This window comes from Punica granatum, chromosome 4 (genome assembly GCF_007655135.1).
Source record: "Punica granatum isolate Tunisia-2019 chromosome 4, ASM765513v2, whole genome shotgun sequence".
Taxonomy (NCBI): domain Eukaryota; kingdom Viridiplantae; phylum Streptophyta; class Magnoliopsida; order Myrtales; family Lythraceae; genus Punica; species Punica granatum.
In genome coordinates, this window is record NC_045130.1 from 27,456,953 (window position 1) to 27,475,152 (window position 18,200).

An 18,200-nucleotide genomic window follows, 5' to 3' on the forward strand; every position below is an offset into this window, starting at 1 on the left:
AAGAGATTTACTTGTTCATATTCATAATCTTAGGATACGTGGACGTTAATGAAATAAATAATAAATAACAATGTGTTCTCTTCACCTATTATCATCCAATCTAACTCAAACAACAAAAAAGAACATTTCTTACCATTGTGTATGAAATGTGAAATTTCCTAAGAAAAAAGTAGGATTAATGCCCTGAACTTTGTCTCGCAATCTTCATCTAAAGGAATATGGGCTATCACCGAAAGAACTAAAAGAGAATACGTATCCATCTAAACAAAAGAGGAAAGGACGAGATTTACTTGTTCATATTCATACTATTACTATATATGAAAATTAATGAGATAAATAATAAATAATTATGTGTACTCTTTGCCTAGAAACATTCAATCTAATTCAAACAATAAAAGTAACATTTCTTACCATTGTGTATGAGATACGAAATTTACCTAAAAAAAGAGTAGGGTTAACGCGATGAACTTTCTATAGCAATCTTCATCTTGGAGGAAATTTTAGCTATAAGTGAAAGGGGATACTATGTATCTATAAGTGACTGACACTACTTATATATAGGAAGAAAAAACGGATTAAATTAGGAAATTTGTCATTACTTTTTTTGCACAGTTATTCATTCATGGGTAATAAATTGGGAATGAATTTAGCTTTTAATTTCCGAAGTTACCTCTATATGGGAAGAAATGAGCGAAGTAAATTAGGAAAATTTACATTTGCAATTAATTTCGCCTTTGCGGTCAATTGGGCCCCTTCGGAAATTTGTTTGAAAGTATATCTATGGAAAATTACATTTTCAACCCTATTTATTAGTCCGGATACAACTTTATATATATAAATAGGTTTTAAATTCAATTATTGCTATTGAGAGTACCTATACTTGTTTTTATTACTTTTCATTTTCCGTACTATGCCTGTCTGATAAAGTTGGGTTTTTTTTTTTCAAAAAATAAAAAGAACTAACCAAAAAGATTTTGCATTTAAATGTGTGTGAAATTGATAAGAATCTAGGTTTCATGAAACATGAAACATCCGTCGACGTCATTGGAAGCACAAGGGAAACTTGCGGGTGCTTAATTACAGTATATTTTATATTTTGGTCCATCTACAGTGACTTTAAGTCGCAACTGCCGTGATGATTTGGTACTTTCAAATTAAATTTTTAGTATTTTATACTCTTTGTTGCGAATAAAAATACAAAATACTTAATCATCAAAAAATATATTAAATAGTTGAATTGAAATATTACACAATTGGACTGAAAATATCAAATGTATCATGTGAGTTAATGTGAAGTTAGAATTTAAGTTGATATTTATTGGAATGTATCAAACCATTGCTTTCACTGCAGAACTCACAGAAAATGAACTTTGAGAAAATATTCGATGAATAGTACACGTCCAAATGGTGGTATAAAATTCCACCTCTAATTTTATTGCACAACTCTTTATCTTTCTTACTTTACACCTGCCATTTGGAGGTAAAACTTTATACAGTCATTTGGATGTATAATACTCATCGAATATTTTATCATTAACTTTATCCAGAAAAACAATCAAGTTCAAACAAGAAAATAGAATTTTTTTTTTCGGTCATACAAACAAGAAAATACAATCTTGAAGGTCTACGTGGCACCGAAGGCAGGTCCGTCCAACGGTCCACGTCCAACTGAAGGTCATAGCCAACACAGTCACAGCCCGTAGACTTTTCCTCGGTGACGGTTAGCCGTGCAATCCCAATGGGTAATCTCGCTGCCAATAATTGGTCCGTCACGCTGCGCTTACTTCACAGGCTGTTACTCTTGACACCTAGTTAGCGGATATAACGCCTTCTGCTGCTGTTGCTTAGCTCTGGTCTGCCACTGAACCCCCCTCCCGCTTCTTCTCAGATTGTTGCCAAGAGGAAATGGCTGTTGCTCCGAGTGCTGAACTCCTGGAATGGCCAAAAAAGGACAAGCGTCGCCTCCTTCACGCGGTTTACCGCGTCGGCGATCTCGATCGGACCATCGAGTATGTCTCTTGATGAGAACCCTAAAGTAATTTCGTCAGCGATTCTGTTAACCTCTTGATGGCTCTGGCTCTGCAGGTTTTATACTGAATGCTTTGGGATGAAGCTGTTGCGGAAACGGGACATCCCGGAAGAGAAATACTCCAATGCTTTTCTCGGATTCGGACCCGAACAGTCCAACTTTGTGGTGGAGTTGACGTACAGTAAGTTGTTGCTTCGATCATCAGTTGACAGACTGTTGATTGTCACTATTATGATGTCCTTACAGTGGGAAACTGTTCCTTCTAATCCATAGATTATGGAGTGACTTCGTATGACATCGGAACTGGTTTCGGGCACTTCGCAATAGCGACTCCAGATGTACGGAATCTTCCTTGCAGGGTGCTTTCGACCATGATAGTTCTTCATAATGCTGAGATAATTGTGATTATGTTCGACCTTTTAGGTGTATAAGATGGTTGAAGATATAAGAGCCAAGGGTGGTACGATTACCCGGGAGCCTGGTCCAGTGAAAGGCGGAACCACTGTCATCGCCTTTGTTAAGGACCCTGATGGTTACATCTTTGAGCTCATCCAGAGGGGTCCGACTCCTGAACCTCTATGTCAAGTGATGCTTCGAGTTGGTGATCTCGATCGTTCCATCAAGTTCTATGAGAAGGTAAGTCGACTTGCATAGCTAGAGCAAAGACAAACTGACTTATCAACAATCGAGTTTTGGAGGGACGCAACTGGAACTTCTCTCAATGTCTCTCAATGTCGTCGGTGAGGCTCTTGAGAAGGAACATGCTTGAGTGGAAAGTCCATGGTTGTGAGAAGAAAATTTCGTCTTTAGCAACCTCTTGCTTTCATCTTAAGAAATGATGCAGCGCTATCAGTAATGTTCTTCCTATCTCCAAAGTGATACGACATTCTGTTCCTGTGTAGGCTTTGGGAATGAGGCTTTTAAGGAAATTCGACAATCCTCAATACAAGGTAAATTGCTTCTCTAGTATACTGAGCTCTGACCAGTCCTATAGTTCCCGAGAAAGATCAAGTCGCTCAAATTGCATACTTCCTGCAGTACACTTTGGCAATGATGGGTTATGCTGATGAGGATGAGACAACTGTGTTGGAGCTGACCTATAACTACGGGGTTTCTGAGTATACCAAAGGCAATGCATACGCTCAGGTCTGATTCTTATCTTTTCAATCAGAAGCTTCAAAGTATCTCCTTACTCCCTCTCTCTCTCTCTCCAACTGTGATAGCAATTTTGAATCACCTTGCAGGTGGCTATAGGCACTGATGATGTATATAAAAGTGCCGAGGTTGTGAAGCTTGTCATCGAGGAGCTTGGAGGGAAAATTACCAGACAGCCTGGTCCGATTCCAGGGCTCAATACTAAGATTACATCTTTCCTGGATCCAGATGGCTGGAAAACCGTAAGTACAACAACAGTTGATGGACTTCTCTTTAAGTTCTGATCCCGATTAGGAGCACATTCTGGTGGCATTCGCCAACTGTTAATTGAGGAAAATAAAAAGAACAAAAAGATCAGTATTTGCTGAAAAATGCTGTGGAATTTTTCATAATTTGTGTAGATATTGCATTGTTACACAAATGATGGATGCATTGAGAGAATAAGGAGCAAAGGAAGTCTCTAAAACTGAAACAGAAGGGGGAATGTCTGACATAACCAAAAGTTGGTAGCTTGCCAACTATAGCCCGAGCACACTCAGGAGTCTGGACATATATATTTGTTAACACCCGATTCCAAAAAATTTTATATCACCGTGATATGTCTTAGCACTCTTCTTTTTGTTTTATTTCCCATTTTTCTTAAATCGAACTCGTGCTCCCGATTGTTGCAGGTCCTTGTTGACAACAAAGACTTCCGGAAGGAGCTCCAGTAGGGGAGACTTAACAACTAGACCCCTCCTAGTTTAAATATGAATAAGTTATGTACCTATGAACAGGTCCACAACTAGTCATGCGTATACTCTTATCGGTTGCTGGATAGGTGCGCGAGGCTACTTGCGCTATTACCTGTCCCAAGGTTGGTTCCTCGTATCGGGTGGCATCTGTTTTTCCTACACCTATTATGTATTATGGCTTCAGTCTTATTATCTGTGGAATGTGGACTCTGGTGGAAGTGTAATTGTGCATTTCTCAATGTTTTCCGCATTTTCTCCAGCGGAAAAGGGACTTATGACATTGCATCCTGTACTGTTTCTATGTTAAACATGGCTTGCCTTATCACCTTTTCCTTCTATATACTGGTGCACTGTGAGGTAAATCGGAGATCTTTGTATGATGCCTGGTGTTTGTGGTTGAGGTGCTCTTTGAATCTTTGCTCGAATTAGATCATAAAATCTCGGCTGCTGGTCTTTAGTCTAATGGTAGCAATCACTGGAAAAATTACTTTGAGATGGAGATGATGTTGAAGTCAAGCGGCTCTGAAAAGTCTATGACCCGTATCCTTTTAAAAGCCGAACTAAATCCCCAAGAAAGGCACTCCCCGCCAAGTTAATGAATTAATTGAGGCATTCTTTTTATGCACTTAATGCCGAGCTCGAACATTAGAACTTACGACTGCATATGTTGGTCAGGCACGTATAACTGCAGCACCATGACTCTGCTGTCTTTCACATTTAATGGAGTCTCTTACATATAGCCGAAGGAGCAAGAAGCAGCACGGCACCCAACCTGCTCTTGTAATCCTCAGCAGACTTAAATCTCAGGAAATTCACAGCAAAGCCATTGATATCGTAGTTCGGCTACAATTAACCCAGGTTTGCTCAAGATTCCGGCATTGCAGACTTATCAAGGTCAAATAATAACCAAGCTACTGCTGGGGAAAGAGAGGATACCTTGGAAACAACAGAGATGTCTGGATGAACATTATTGATTACTAAAGTAGAGCCAGCAATTTTCTGGGTCTATTCGAGTACCTACAATTATCCCCAACATCACCAGTATACCCTCAACAAGAGGATAAAAGAATGGAGGAAGAATGATTACTACCAAATAAATTTTCGGAAAAAAGAAAAAAAGAAACCGAAAGAATTCTCAGTTAGAAAAATGTCTTTTATCACTGCACCATGTGCTTTCCTTAACCTTAGAACTGCATCTTCTGGAGGAACAATAATATTCACAGATGAAATGCCTAAATCAAGCACGGATAATGCAGGTTCCTGCTGTCCCAAGAATCTCTTCCTATTGAATACCATCCGAAGGATAGCAGCCAAGGACTCGAAGGAATCCTGCAAATTCCTGCAGAAGCAAATGAATAAGAAAGTAGGGATTGCATAGGGTTCATATTCATGACCACCCACCCAGAAACCAAAACCACCCGACAAAGAGTATCCCGAGTTTTGACATAAACACCCACAAAGCCAACCGCCACAGTGGCCCACCCCAGTTAGGCCTGCTTTGGCCGAGTCCATTATCTTTTTGGATAAGTTACTTTGGCTGAGTCATTTCATTGAGAGAGTAGAATATTCTGGAATTAGGCAAGATGGCTGATTGTGTCTTTCTGTTAAGGAAGTAGGATATTTTGGAACCAAGAAAGACGGGTCAGAACATACTGGAAATTTAACCCTCAAATCTCATCCTGATTTTGCAGGGAATGGCCACGGATAATGTGAGCTTCTCCTGCCCACTTTCTCAATACACCAGGACTTGGAACTTATATGGGTAAAGATCAGGATTGGTTGTTGCACAAAATGAAAGAATTGCGATTCCATTCACAATTGATTTAAGCTTTGTGGAACGACGACTGTCCAACCAAACATCATGGAATTACCGAGTCAAAGCTTCTTTATTTCCAGGGGTTTGGTGACTGAGAATAAGGGATTTGCTCATGATAAAGTTGAGACCATGACAATCACTAAGCAAACAAAACTCTTAAACTTATACAAGTATCCTCGGGCCAAAAAAAAGAAAAAAAATACAATTATAGTGAACAAGAAGTTCAAGATATACCTGAAGATGTCCCAGAGCATGTTGGGCACGGGGCTCTGCCATGGAAGCTTCAAAGTCAATGTAGAAAAGGTAGTCAAAGTACCTGTGCGAAGAAACTGTCTCCAGTTAACAGACATGATCTTTCAGTAGAAAAATTCTTAATATAGAACAACTGGGTCTAAAGCACATGATTATTAATTGATAATTGGAACTTTCTTATTGGACAAAGATAATCGGAGTTCAGAACTTAAATAGGAGAAGTAATTTCACACACTTGGCACTCCCTTTATTTGAATCGTCCACGACTCTTAAGGGACGCTTCCTCTGTGGTCGGCTCTCTATCTGGAAAATTTTACCCGCATGTTGAATAATCTGTCTGACAATATTACTGCAGAATATCTTTTTCAATGCCACTTGAGTCACTTACCTTTGTTAAATTGATGCCTCTGAGAGCAAACACCGCTAGCGCCTTGAAGAGCATCCCAGGGCCTTCTTCCAGTGTAAAAACAATGCTCGTCTGAGAAACAATAGAACCGGAAAGTTCAAATCGTCCATACTACTACTCAATAATACATGCGCCAGTTAAGCAATTATAATACCTTATATGGGCGATCTGTCCCGGGAATTATAGGTTCTCTTGCTAGTATTAGGAAACGGGTAATGTTATCGTCATCATCCTGGTCCGTAGGGACAAAAACACAAAAAATCAATTCACATTACTTAATGGATTCTAAACGATGAAGGCAAGCATTAAATTGATATTAAAAAGACTTCAATTCATTCAACTCTGTTGGGTTGATCATGTATGGTTTTTAAGATATTTTCATATTCAGTTTGCGGTATGTGGACATATTCGTTTATATTACTACGACCATGTGATATTACAATACTAGTGGAGCTGACAATAATTCGTCTGTCCACAGCCCCGTGGACAATTTTCAGAATCAATAGTGGAAAATTCTGTGGCATATGAGCGAGCAGATATACAGAGATTTAAAGATAACCTGAATTTTCTCAGCAAGAATGTTTAGTCCATATATCTCTGCAGCTCTAGAACTCGCTACTGCTCCAGTATCCCTTAGATTATTGGAGGCTACGATCTGTTTCAGGTGAAGCATAGAACTTTCTGACCATGATTTCCACATACAACTTTATAGCTTATAAGATATACAAATTGAGCACTATTACCTGAGCAGCGCCAGCAGTATCTTCAGCACTTACTCTTATAACACCTAGTTTCATCAATGTCATTTCACATTGAGCAAGAGCCTGCAATAATGGAACACTTCAAAGTAAAGGGTCCAGATTCAGATCTAACCCATTTAAACCCCTTAAAAGTAGAAAAATGATGAAAAATCCCAGGGTTCAGTTAGAACATGGATGAATTTGCACACTCAACCGATGGCAAATTAAGAATTCAAACATGAGACCTTTTTTTTTCTTTTTTTTAAGAAAAAGAACTTGAAATGGATGGTCCTAACAGCAGATAATTACATCTCAAAAATGATAATCTCGGCTTTCCACATCCATCTACCAAAGAAATCAAATATGTTCACCAAACTGAGATGAAAATAAAACCTACTTTACAATTTTAGCCAAGAAGTACAAAAATATAGCAGATAACTGATCTACTTCCAGAACTCAGATCAACCAAATCATTAATCTAAATCAAACAGATTATATATTATGTTGTAACACAGCATGAAACAACATAACCTTAAAGGGGTTAAGTATCTAACCTGTGGATGGCTCAGAACACGCTTTAGGTCCTCCTGTCTTGTGCCAGGCAAAACAAGAAGGCAGTGGTTCACTTGCAATTGCACCTCTCCGACTATATGAAGTCTATGACGTAAAAGTAAGTCATAGTTTCGGTGGATACTTCCCCCGACAGAGTTCTCAATGGGCAGAACTGCCTTATCTACCAGCCACAACTCAACTGCCTGCAACGCAACAATACATATTTATGCTTGGATTAGGAACAGGGTAATACTGAGGACACTTACATATGCTTTTAAGCATCCGCATTATGGAGGGAGCACGGAAGAAAGGATACTAGGATAGTACAGAATATAATATAACTCTTTAAAAGCAAAGATATCAGCATTGTGCATTAAAAAACAGCAGGTTGCCGTGTATTAACTTGCAGGAAGTGTCACTCATATTTACTATACAAGGTAATTGCAAATTCATCATCCAGTAGATTTTATGATAAATCTGAGAGGGTAGATATAGGTTGAACCTTGAAGGCAGCTTCGAAGTCGTCACATGGAACTGTCTCACACTTTGGATACCTTTTCAAGGCAGCAGCCTCACTGTAGGCACCAGGCAGTCCCTTCATTGGATGATGAGATGGACATGTATTGAGTAAGAAACCCATGAAGACCTATGAATATGATAAGGATTACAAGTTGGTGTACCTGATAAGCAACTCGTACTCGGGAGCCATCATTGGGTGTCGATAGAAGATCAGCGGCAGACAATGGTTCTGCAATTTATGCCGCACAATGTTACAAGAAATTAAAAAGTCAGTAGATACACATAAAGAAGACTGAAAATGAATGAACACAGAGAGAGGCAGCTGGGGACAAATAATTCGTGAATATGAAAAGAGTTCAGTACTGGACTCCAGGAGGAGCCTCAATGCGAGATGGCAAATCTAAATTCAGGAATAAGACGAGAGCCCCAAATTCATTGCTCCTGGATAATGAGCAAGGACAAGGTCTAACCCAAATCCAAATGCACCCATCTTCACATGTATGCGCGATATCACCCACTAATTAACCAAAATCTCATCCATGATATAACCTGCTAAAATTTGAATAGACCTTAAAAAGGAAAAGGGGGAAAAAAGCAATTAGGCTGGTGGACAAATCCTTCAGCAGCAAAGCATTAAGAAGTTCAGCTCATAATGAAAGCAATGCATATTGGCCATTAAATCCACCAATACATGAACGAGAAAAATTCAAGCTTTTGAAAATCTTGACAGTGGCACATATGACTTGAACAATTCTCCTTCCCCATTAATCAACGAACCATCCACACATTAAAAATTAAACCGAGTGGTGCAATTCACTCACTTGGAAGGAGACTCAAATCCTTGTGAAAGCCCTTGGATTGATCATCCTGAGTTGGATCAGCAGCCCCGGCAGGCTCCAACCCGGAAGTGTCGGGTCTGTCATCTTCAACAGGGGTTATAGCTCTCTGAGCCAGAGCCCCAACAGAGCAGCATTCCCATTTCTTGCTCTTCCCAGAGGGAAAATCGAGCATCCCACTCAAATTCAGAGCTAAGCCACAAGGCTTCGGCCCCAAATCGGGCACAACCACATGGAGGCTGGGGGATTTAGCACCACCCCACAAGGGCACGCCCTTCAAGGACATAGCTTTAGGCCAGAGACACAGTCAAGATCCTGGGATGAAGTAAATGCAGGACCATTGAGAGAGAAAGGTGGGGCGGAGAGAGCACGAGAAGGAGAAGCTTCAATTTTTGTTGGTGGGTTTGGTTCAAAGGAGGAGGTAGGCAAGAAATCAAGAAATGGCAAATCGTTGGGGACCCCACCGTGGCGATTTGACAAATTTGATAGTAATGTGTGATAGGATGGTATGGAACTGTGATTGAATTGGAGAGGGAGGAGAGGGAGAAGGGGGTAGGTGAGGGAGAATGTTGGCTACACGTTTCCTGGGATTGGTGAATGAGAAGAAGGCCGGGAAGGAAGGAAGGAAGGATAGATGTGGATGGAGACAGAGAGCAGACGTAGAGAATAAAATCAAACCCTGCGCCCAAAGAAAGAGGAGAGGGAAGATCAAGAGAAGACGGGGGCAAAGGTGTATCCCTTCTCTTCTGCAGATGCTTTTTATTATTAACGGGTTTAAAGACAAAAATAATCAGAAATTATAAGAGTAAATAAAAAAATTACACCAATTTCGTTTCTGACTAATCGGTTGTATCAATTTGGGCCTCAACTTTTGCACTGTTACATTAATTTAGTCCCTCGTTACATCAATTCAGTCCCTTGCTATATCAATTCTGTCCTTCTTACATCAATTTTGTCCTTCTTACATCAATTATGACCCTCGTTACATCAATTTAGTCTCTGTATTACATTAATTTAGTCCGTGGCTGGTGTAGTTACATCAGTTAGTGTTACGGTTGCATCATTGTGGTCCTTGTGCGGTGTAGGTTCATTGATCAAATCTCAATGAGACATCAGTTTGGTCCCCTGCCACATTAATTTGGTATTGCCATTAATTATGACTGTTGACCGTGTTAAATTGTGAAAATTGTTACATCAATTTAGTCCTTGTACTACATCAAATTAGTCATTCTCTCCCTCCCTCTTTCATTTCACCTTCTCTGAGCTAAGCTTAAGATTAAGAGAGATCACATTCCTCCTACTGTGAGCCCATCAATGACTTTTGCTCTAAAACCAAAATCTTCCACAGCTTCCTCAAGTTCCTTTCCTTCCACCTTCCGATCATGAGTCCCTCTCCATCATCAACTACGCCCTCTTCCTTCTCCGCATCTCCAATCCCGTCTCCTCAGCTTTCATCATCGACATCTCCGACGACATCGACAGATGCCTCACCTTCTCCTAGACCTTTCGCTTTGCCGACTCCCTTACTTTCCGCCTCTGGGCCTGCTTCTCTTTGTTCGAGGGCGATGCGGCCTTCATCCTTGTCCCTCCCTCCCTCAATATTCCCATCATCTATCTCTCCCTCCTCTCCCTCAGCATGGTCGTCTCTCTTACAAACCCATTTAGCTCCGACTCGGAGACTGCCCACCAAGTCCACATCAGCAACCCCTCCATCGCCTTCGCCACCTCCTGGACCGCCTCCAAGCTGTCGCTTAAGCTCTGATTGGGTGTGATCCTCGTTGAATCGCCCGAATTCAACCCTCGTTAGCTCATCGAAACTAGAAAGCAGCCGAGGTTCACTATAGGGCAGAAACTGAGCGAGAAATAAAAGCTTGCACAAGGAGAGGAAGAGGAAGAGGAAGGGGGAGGAGAGAAAATTAGTTTGAAGTGGAATTGTCGAACGAAAGAAAAGGAGAGACACACAGAGAGAAAGAAGGTAGAGGTAAGAAAATTTTAATTTGGGGTTACATCAATTTGCCTAGGCGTTACATCAGTTCAGTCTATGAACAAATTAACGGAATAATAATGTCGTCTGCCCCTTTTGCCACAAGGATCAAATTAATGTAACTAGGGATCAATCTGATATCACACCAAACTCAGGGACTTGTGTTGCACCAGTCATGGACTAAATTGATGTAACGACGACTAAATTGATGTAACAATAGACTAAATTGATGTAACATGGACTGAATTGATGTAACGAGTGACTAAATTGATGTAACGAGAGACTAAATTGATGTAACAAGAGACTAAATTAATGTAGCAGTGCAAAAGTCAATGCCCAAATTGATGCAACTGAAAAGTTATGGACGAAATCAATGCAACTTGTGAAAGTCATGGACGAAATTACCTATTTACTCAAATTATAACGTATACTTACAAAATTATTTCATTTAGAAAAAATTACACTACCTTTTTATTTACCATTTTCATGCTACAGTACAGATTGAAATAATTTCAATATATAATACGAAAATAATATTTTATCATATAACTCGTCGTCAATATTTCATCAAAAAGTGAACAGAAAGCTGAAGTGAAAACTTTTTCTAAGGTTTTGACGCACATATAGAAAACTCGTGAATTTAAAATGAATTAAATCTATTATTGATTATATACATTGATGTGTCTGGCGAGGTAAAAACAATAGATTGACATTGCTAGATATATAGGTTACAAAGTCCAAATTACCCCTGAAAAATATTTGAAAAGATCAATATTAAGAACCCTAATTTTTTTAAAAAAATATAAATATTAAAAAAAATGTATGCCGGAGCACAGGAGGAGGAGGAGGCGACCTCCATAGCTGTTGCCCCTCAAGCTTCGATCGAGGCCTGTGACCTTCGATCGAAGAACCAGAGAATATGAGTGGAGTGGGAGGGAAGCTAGGGTTTCTGGGACCTTCAGTCATGGACCCTCAGAGGATGCATTCATGGGACTTTCGATCGATCTAAAGTGTGGAGGAAGCATTCGGAGGACGCAATGGGAGGGGAGCTAGGGTTTCAGGAGTGTGGAGAAAGAAAATTGTGCAATTTTGGAAATTAAGATTATCACTTGGTGGCAATCCACATAGGCTCACCCCTCCTAGTCAATGTGGATTACCACTTTAAAGGTAATGTAGATTACCGATGCAAGATATATTGCCACTTACTTGTTGTCACCAAACAAGGCAAAGCATGGACCAGGCAATTTAAATGCAAGATTGCCAGCAATCCTCCTAAGATAACCCATATCAAACGCCCTCTTAGAGTGAAAATATACATTATCATGATTCAACTAAATATGAGAATTTTATAGACTTAAAGAATTTAAATTAATTTTATTAAGAATTCATATAAATTTTCACGTACCAAACACCTAATGTAAATATAACTTTGTTGTTCAATTTGCTTTCATAATATTTTTAAAATTCTATATCGTGCATACACGGGTTATCGACGAGTTAATATATATATATCTAGAGGCATGGCGCCAATTGGTAGACAGCAACAATAATCGTCGCTGCAAGTAATATTGCATCCGGGGCTGCTGCCACATTTGACGTCCCCATTCCGTGCCCCCCCCCCCCCCCCAACCAATAGCCGCCGGGCCAGTCTCTGCTAGCAACGATCGGCCTGGCTTCGGTAGGATCCAATTGGAGCCTGCCGCATGGTGTCGGTGGCAGCCTTTGTCTTTCATCGCTGCCACATTAAAAAACATTAAAATATTTTCTTTTTGAAAAGGAGTTGCTCCTTACTTTACCATCGACTGCTGTCATCGGCATAATATATTTAACTATTTAAAGGTGTGGGGACTCACTATTGTAGAGTGAGGCCCATTTAATTTGAGTCCCTACTTTTACTTACGTGACAGAAAGGTGGGTCCCAAAATGGAACCTCTAGATCAGATCCGAAGAGAATGCATGAACATTACGAAGGAATGTTTGATAACTTTTCAGGGTGTCTTGGCTAGTAACCGTAACCTTCGAGAAGGGGCATAGTCAATGATGCAAAAAATTGAAATCACTGGAAGGATCAGGATTGATCTGAACCACGCTAAATTACAATGGAGTAAATTTCGACGGCATTCTTATAATTTATAAAATGATAAGCGATACTCATTTCTTTTAAAATTAGCTACATATTATCATTCCTTTCGCTGATTTCTACTACTTTTTTTCTTAAATCGAGTCAGATTTGGTTCGGGTAAAGAAATCATATAACGAATCGATTCGTTCAGTTTCGTATATGGGATCCACGTGACAAAGTGAATATTCTCTTAATAAAGTAAAAAGGACAGATAGTGTGTGGTTAATTTTTAAAAAATGAAATGTCGCTGATCACTTCACAAATTTTGGGGTTGTCATCGAAATTTTCCATTATAATTTAGTAGACCATATCAATGAAATGGCTGGACAAGTGACTAACCAAGTCATTATCGACTCAGTAAATAGAAACCATGCCCAAACCTCCAGAAGGAAAGAGTGGCTGATGACGTTTCCGACTCCAGTATCAGCTGAAGTGAATTTAGTAGAATTAGTTGGTTCTAATACATTTTCTAATGCTGACAGCCACAGCCAATGATCTGTTTGATTTCATGGTGGCAACTAGTGAACTGCAATCCCCGGTGTTCATGGGATATTATATTGACATTCTTAAGCTAAGGGAAAATAAGATAATTCTATATGTAGAGTCCTTTGATCGTATTTTACGTTTAATTAGTTTTCTATAATGTGCGTTGCACGGATTCGTTTGTATATATTCTTATACATTTCTTATTGTAATTATATACATTATTAAACACAAATTCTTTATTAAAAATAATAAAAACTTTCAATTATTAATTATAATTTCAAATATTTATCTTAACATTTTTTGTTAAAAATTAGAGTAAGTGAATTATTTTTTTGCCACATGGCGAGTTAATCAGTATAATAATATTTTGAAACTACTTATTTCAACCGGTATGCATCATCGTATTTTTATTAATTATCACTATATATTGACATATATTAAGTTTAGTAATTAGAATAAAACTTTATATTGCTCTTTTTTAACAATATTTATGAGATTCTTTTTTTTTATTTTTTTATTTTATTGATGAGGTTAAACTCATAGCATTATATCATAATATTTTTCATTTATAATACCATAACATTTTCGAAATTGTATTTTTATTTATGAGTTTAACACATTTATATATTATTTTTATAACAATTATTCTAAATTTTGGAACACATATTGACTTTTTAACACAATAAGATATCTTTACCAATTGATTTCAAACTTCATACTATAATTAAATAATAAAATTAGACTATTTTACATGGTTAAATATATATATTTTACAACAAATAGTCCCAATTAGTAAGCGAATGTTATATATGTTTATTTAATAGTAAGTATATTAGAGAGATTTATTGTAGATGACATACATATGATAAGTTCGTATATATTTACTTCATTACCCATTTTGTAAATATGCAAATTTTGTGACATCCTTGTTTGATTTTTTATATTATCATAAGTTCATAAATAATAACGACATCTTTAATCTTATATAATAGAAATTAGGTTACATCCAATTAAATAAGGATAAATTGTACTGGTGGTCCAAAAAGTTTTACAAATGTTTTAATGTGGTACAAAAAAAGTTTTTTGCTACTTAATGGTACAAAATGTTTAGAAGTTGTTTCAGTATAGTACAAACTATCATTTCACTATTGACGCCATCAAGTCATCCTTTACAAGATCTATAAATTTTACACCATCATGCAACTTACATAAAATATTTTGTACTATTAAGTTACAACTTTAAAACATTTTACACCATCATGTAACGTTCCACAAGAATTGATTTTGCACCATCAGCGTTGATTTGACGACGTCAATGACGAGATGACGATTAATATTATACTGAAACAACTTTGAATCATTTTGTACTATCAAGTAGCCAAAAAAATTTTGTACTATATTGAAATATTTATACAACTTTTTGGACCATCGGTGCAATTTATCCATTGAATAAATGAAATTCACATGATTAAATCAACTCTCTTAAAGTTTTAAAATTATGTTCACTAATGAGAGATCATTTATTAATATAGGAATCAATTTTAGTTATATGACCGTAAGTTCATAAAATTAGTGTTTTGTTATTTTTCTGAGATTTCTTTAAATGAAAAACTAATTTTTTTTTAGTGTTCTATGTTGTATGTGGTTTTATCTTTTTATACATTTATTTCATTTATGTAATAATTAGATATATTTTTAAAACAATTTGCTTCTTAAGAATAATAAAAATATCAAAAAATAGTTTAAAATTTCACATAATACTCTTTGAATAATAACCTTCAATGAAGTTGGACTAATTAACTTATTCAATATTTTTTAAAAAATTTCCAATACAAATTTAATTTATACATTTTTATATTCAATATCATATATATTTTAATTTCTTTCACATGCCAATAATTTATGCTTTAGTCCTATATATGATCATATAAGTTATATTATAATATCCAATCAAAATTTCATTTTTACATAATTATAAATTGACAATTTAAACCTTACTAATATTATTCTATTTAATGCAAAGTGGAGTGAATTTTACTATATATATAGATGGATGATATACAATTGCAGAACCGTTGTGGATATTTACCATATGATTAATAAAGAGTAAATAGACTATTTCATCCATGAAAGTTGGACTTTGCATCAATTTAGTCTTTTAGTTGTTTTTTGGGGTATTTACCTAAAATGACCCATGGTTTTCCCATTTTGTTAAATCTATCGTAGGTTTTTTTTATCAAATTTATCCCATGGTTTACTTTTTGCATCAAATCTATCACGGTATTATCTTTTCCGTCGACATCTAACGGCCGTGTTGATGTGGCGCTTACGTGGCAAGTGTGGCCCACTCTCTCTCCACGTGCCACGTCAGCACGGCCGTTAGATGTTGACGAAAAAGATAACGCCGGAATAGATTTGATGCAAAAAGTAAACTATGGGATAAATTTGACAAAAAAAACATATGATATATTTCACAAAACGGACAAACCATGAGTCATTTTAGATAAAAACTTTTTTTTTATATCAATTGAGTTCTCTCCTTGAAGATTCCTTCTGAATTGAATCCTTTATGTATCAATTTTGTCCTTTATGCATCAATTTTGTCCTTTTATGTATCGATTCAGTCCTTTTATGTATCAATTTAGTCCCTACCTTGAAGTTTACATAAATTGGATTTTCACCATCATCTATCTGCTTCTCGCCGTTAACGGGGCCAAAGAAATAAACATAAAATGGATCCTTAAGTTTTTTATTCCCATTTTGTCCGTTGGACATTTAAATGGGTGTGAGCCCTCATCTTCCTCTTTATCCTGTCCTCTGCTCGACCCCTGAACCCAAATCGCATTCCCTCCTTCTCATCCTCTCCTTTGCTTGATCCCAGAACTAGAAATTTCACCCGCTTTCTCCTTAGCACAACAAGATCAAATTCCCATGACGGTCCAATTTGCCTAGGGTGATCGATTGTAGTGGCAAGGAGCAAGAGGAAGCTCACTTGCGGAATCGAGTCGCAGTAACTCTGCATTAATGGAAAATAGAATTTATAACTCTCTGTGATTTTATGGTTTTAGGGTGAATTCACTTTGTGCATCCATTAGCGGCCAACTATGCGACCCAACTGATGGTTTCGAACGCCAAAATGAGGAGTCATTCACCATCAATTGGCCAACTATGCTTTGCACATCACCAGGAAACGAAGAGTCGGCCGCTAATGAATGCATGCTCTGGGCATTCATGCACGACAACAGGAGTCCCCGGAAACTAGTAATGATTGCTTTTTTCCCTATACGAATAGCATAGATCTCCTTCTCAATGCACAACGCTATAGCCTTAACTTGAAAATTTTATCTTACAAGAAGGGAGAAGATGGACAGAGTAGACTTACTTGCTGATCTACTTGAGGAAGAGGAGAGACAAACGAGGAAGAAAACAAAGGATGATTTTGACAATGATTCTGACGATGAAGGTGATGATTTTGACGAGTTTCAACACTATATCCCTCATGCGAACTTGCCTGACTGTCAAACCGGAGTACCACCCCCTCTAATGATGTTGATTTCTTCATGCTTGATGTTGATGATGATGATTTCTTCGATGATGAACACCCCCTCCCCCAAATGTTTGATGATGATCCTAAATTATATGATTAGTATTGTTGTTCTCGCTTATAGTTGTTCTCGCTCAATTAGTACTCTCAAGTTAGATGAGCCTTATGAAGTTTTATCTTTTAGTAGGTCGACTAAATAGTGCGGACTAATTGAGCAGGAACAACTATGAGGGAGAACAACAATACTATGCTGCGTTTGGTTTCAAAGTAGGATTTTAAAGTCAGATTTTGATTTTAAAAAAGAGGTATAAACGGGACTCACATTTTGACTTTGTATGAGTTATTTTGTTTTGTTGTGGAAAAAGAATGGTATACATGGGGCCCATCCTTTAACTTTGTATGAGTTATTTTGTTTTGTTGTGGAAAAAGAATGGTATAAATGGGACCCACCCTTTGACTTTTTATAAGTTATTTTATTTTGTTATGGATATAATTAAGTTAAAGTAGGATTTTAAAATCTTACTATGAAACTAAACAAGTCACTAATCATCCAATTTAGGATGATCATCTTCATCATTAGACACTGGGGAAGGTGTATCATCATCGAAGAAATCATCATCATCACCATCAAGCATGAAGACATCAACATCATCATCTTCATCATCAGTAGAGGGGGTGGTGCTCTGGTCTGAAAGTTGGGTAACGACGCAACGTACAACGCGTGTAACCGTCACAGACCCGTTGATTCGCGCACGAATACCGGAACTACAACCTTCTATACTTGTTGATTCTACGAATACTAGGAAATAAGCATCAAACTAGAATCGATCCGAGATTGGACAAAGCACGAAAGTTCTGAATTTTATTGATAATCAAAAGACGACTCTCTCCTGTTCAACCCTAGGGTTTACATCACTTAAATACAATTAAAAATGCCTAAATTGCATAAAAGATATAAACTTTTTCTAAAATTATAAAAACGCCTAAATAACATAAAAATGCCCGTTTGAGGCCCTAAACGACTG

At 37.5% G+C, this 18,200-nt stretch overlaps 2 protein-coding genes across 2 annotated transcripts; one reads left to right on the forward strand and one right to left on the reverse strand.

Moving 5' to 3' along the window:
* Positions 1 to 1,840: 1,840 nt before the first annotated feature.
* LOC116204095 (lactoylglutathione lyase GLX1-like) lies at positions 1,841 to 4,256 on the forward strand. Its single transcript, XM_031536173.1, has 8 exons — positions 1,841 to 2,009; positions 2,086 to 2,210; positions 2,303 to 2,367; positions 2,453 to 2,665; positions 2,932 to 2,979; positions 3,068 to 3,175; positions 3,274 to 3,426; positions 3,856 to 4,256. Exons 1-8 carry the CDS (start codon positions 1,906 to 1,908, stop codon positions 3,895 to 3,897), a joined length of 858 nt encoding a protein of 285 aa, XP_031392033.1. The 5' UTR covers positions 1,841 to 1,905; the 3' UTR covers positions 3,898 to 4,256.
* A 615-nt stretch (positions 4,257 to 4,871) lies between these two features.
* Positions 4,872 to 9,772, reverse strand: LOC116204094 (arogenate dehydratase/prephenate dehydratase 1, chloroplastic). Its single transcript, XM_031536172.1, has 11 exons — positions 9,025 to 9,772; positions 8,365 to 8,432; positions 8,187 to 8,279; positions 7,687 to 7,887; positions 7,136 to 7,216; positions 6,952 to 7,047; positions 6,547 to 6,624; positions 6,375 to 6,464; positions 6,222 to 6,289; positions 5,969 to 6,050; positions 4,872 to 5,257 (listed from the first exon to the last, which is right to left on the reverse strand). Exons 1-11 carry the CDS (start codon positions 9,323 to 9,325, stop codon positions 5,201 to 5,203), a joined length of 1,215 nt encoding a protein of 404 aa, XP_031392032.1. The 5' UTR covers positions 9,326 to 9,772; the 3' UTR covers positions 4,872 to 5,200.
* Positions 9,773 to 18,200: the final 8,428 nt, after the last annotated feature.

Excerpts from the sequence above, each read along its gene's own strand:
- LOC116204095 (XM_031536173.1), top strand. The coding sequence starts at position 1,906 with ATGGCTGTTGCTCCGAGTGCTGAACTCCTGGAATGGCCAAAAAAGGAC. Across the intron at positions 2,368-2,452 it reads TCGCAATAGCGACTCCAGAT|GTGTATAAGATGGTTGAAGA; the intron begins GTACGGAATCTT and ends TCGACCTTTTAG. Across the intron at positions 2,666-2,931 it reads CCATCAAGTTCTATGAGAAG|GCTTTGGGAATGAGGCTTTT; the intron begins GTAAGTCGACTT and ends GTTCCTGTGTAG.
- LOC116204094 (XM_031536172.1), bottom strand. The coding sequence starts at position 9,325 with ATGTCCTTGAAGGGCGTGCCCTTGTGGGGTGGTGCTAAATCCCCCAGC. Across the intron at positions 8,433-9,024 it reads GGATTTGAGTCTCCTTCCAA|AACCATTGTCTGCCGCTGAT; the intron begins GTGAGTGAATTG and ends CATAAATTGCAG. Across the intron at positions 6,465-6,546 it reads GGACAGATCGCCCATATAAG|ACGAGCATTGTTTTTACACT; the intron begins GTATTATAATTG and ends ATTGTTTCTCAG.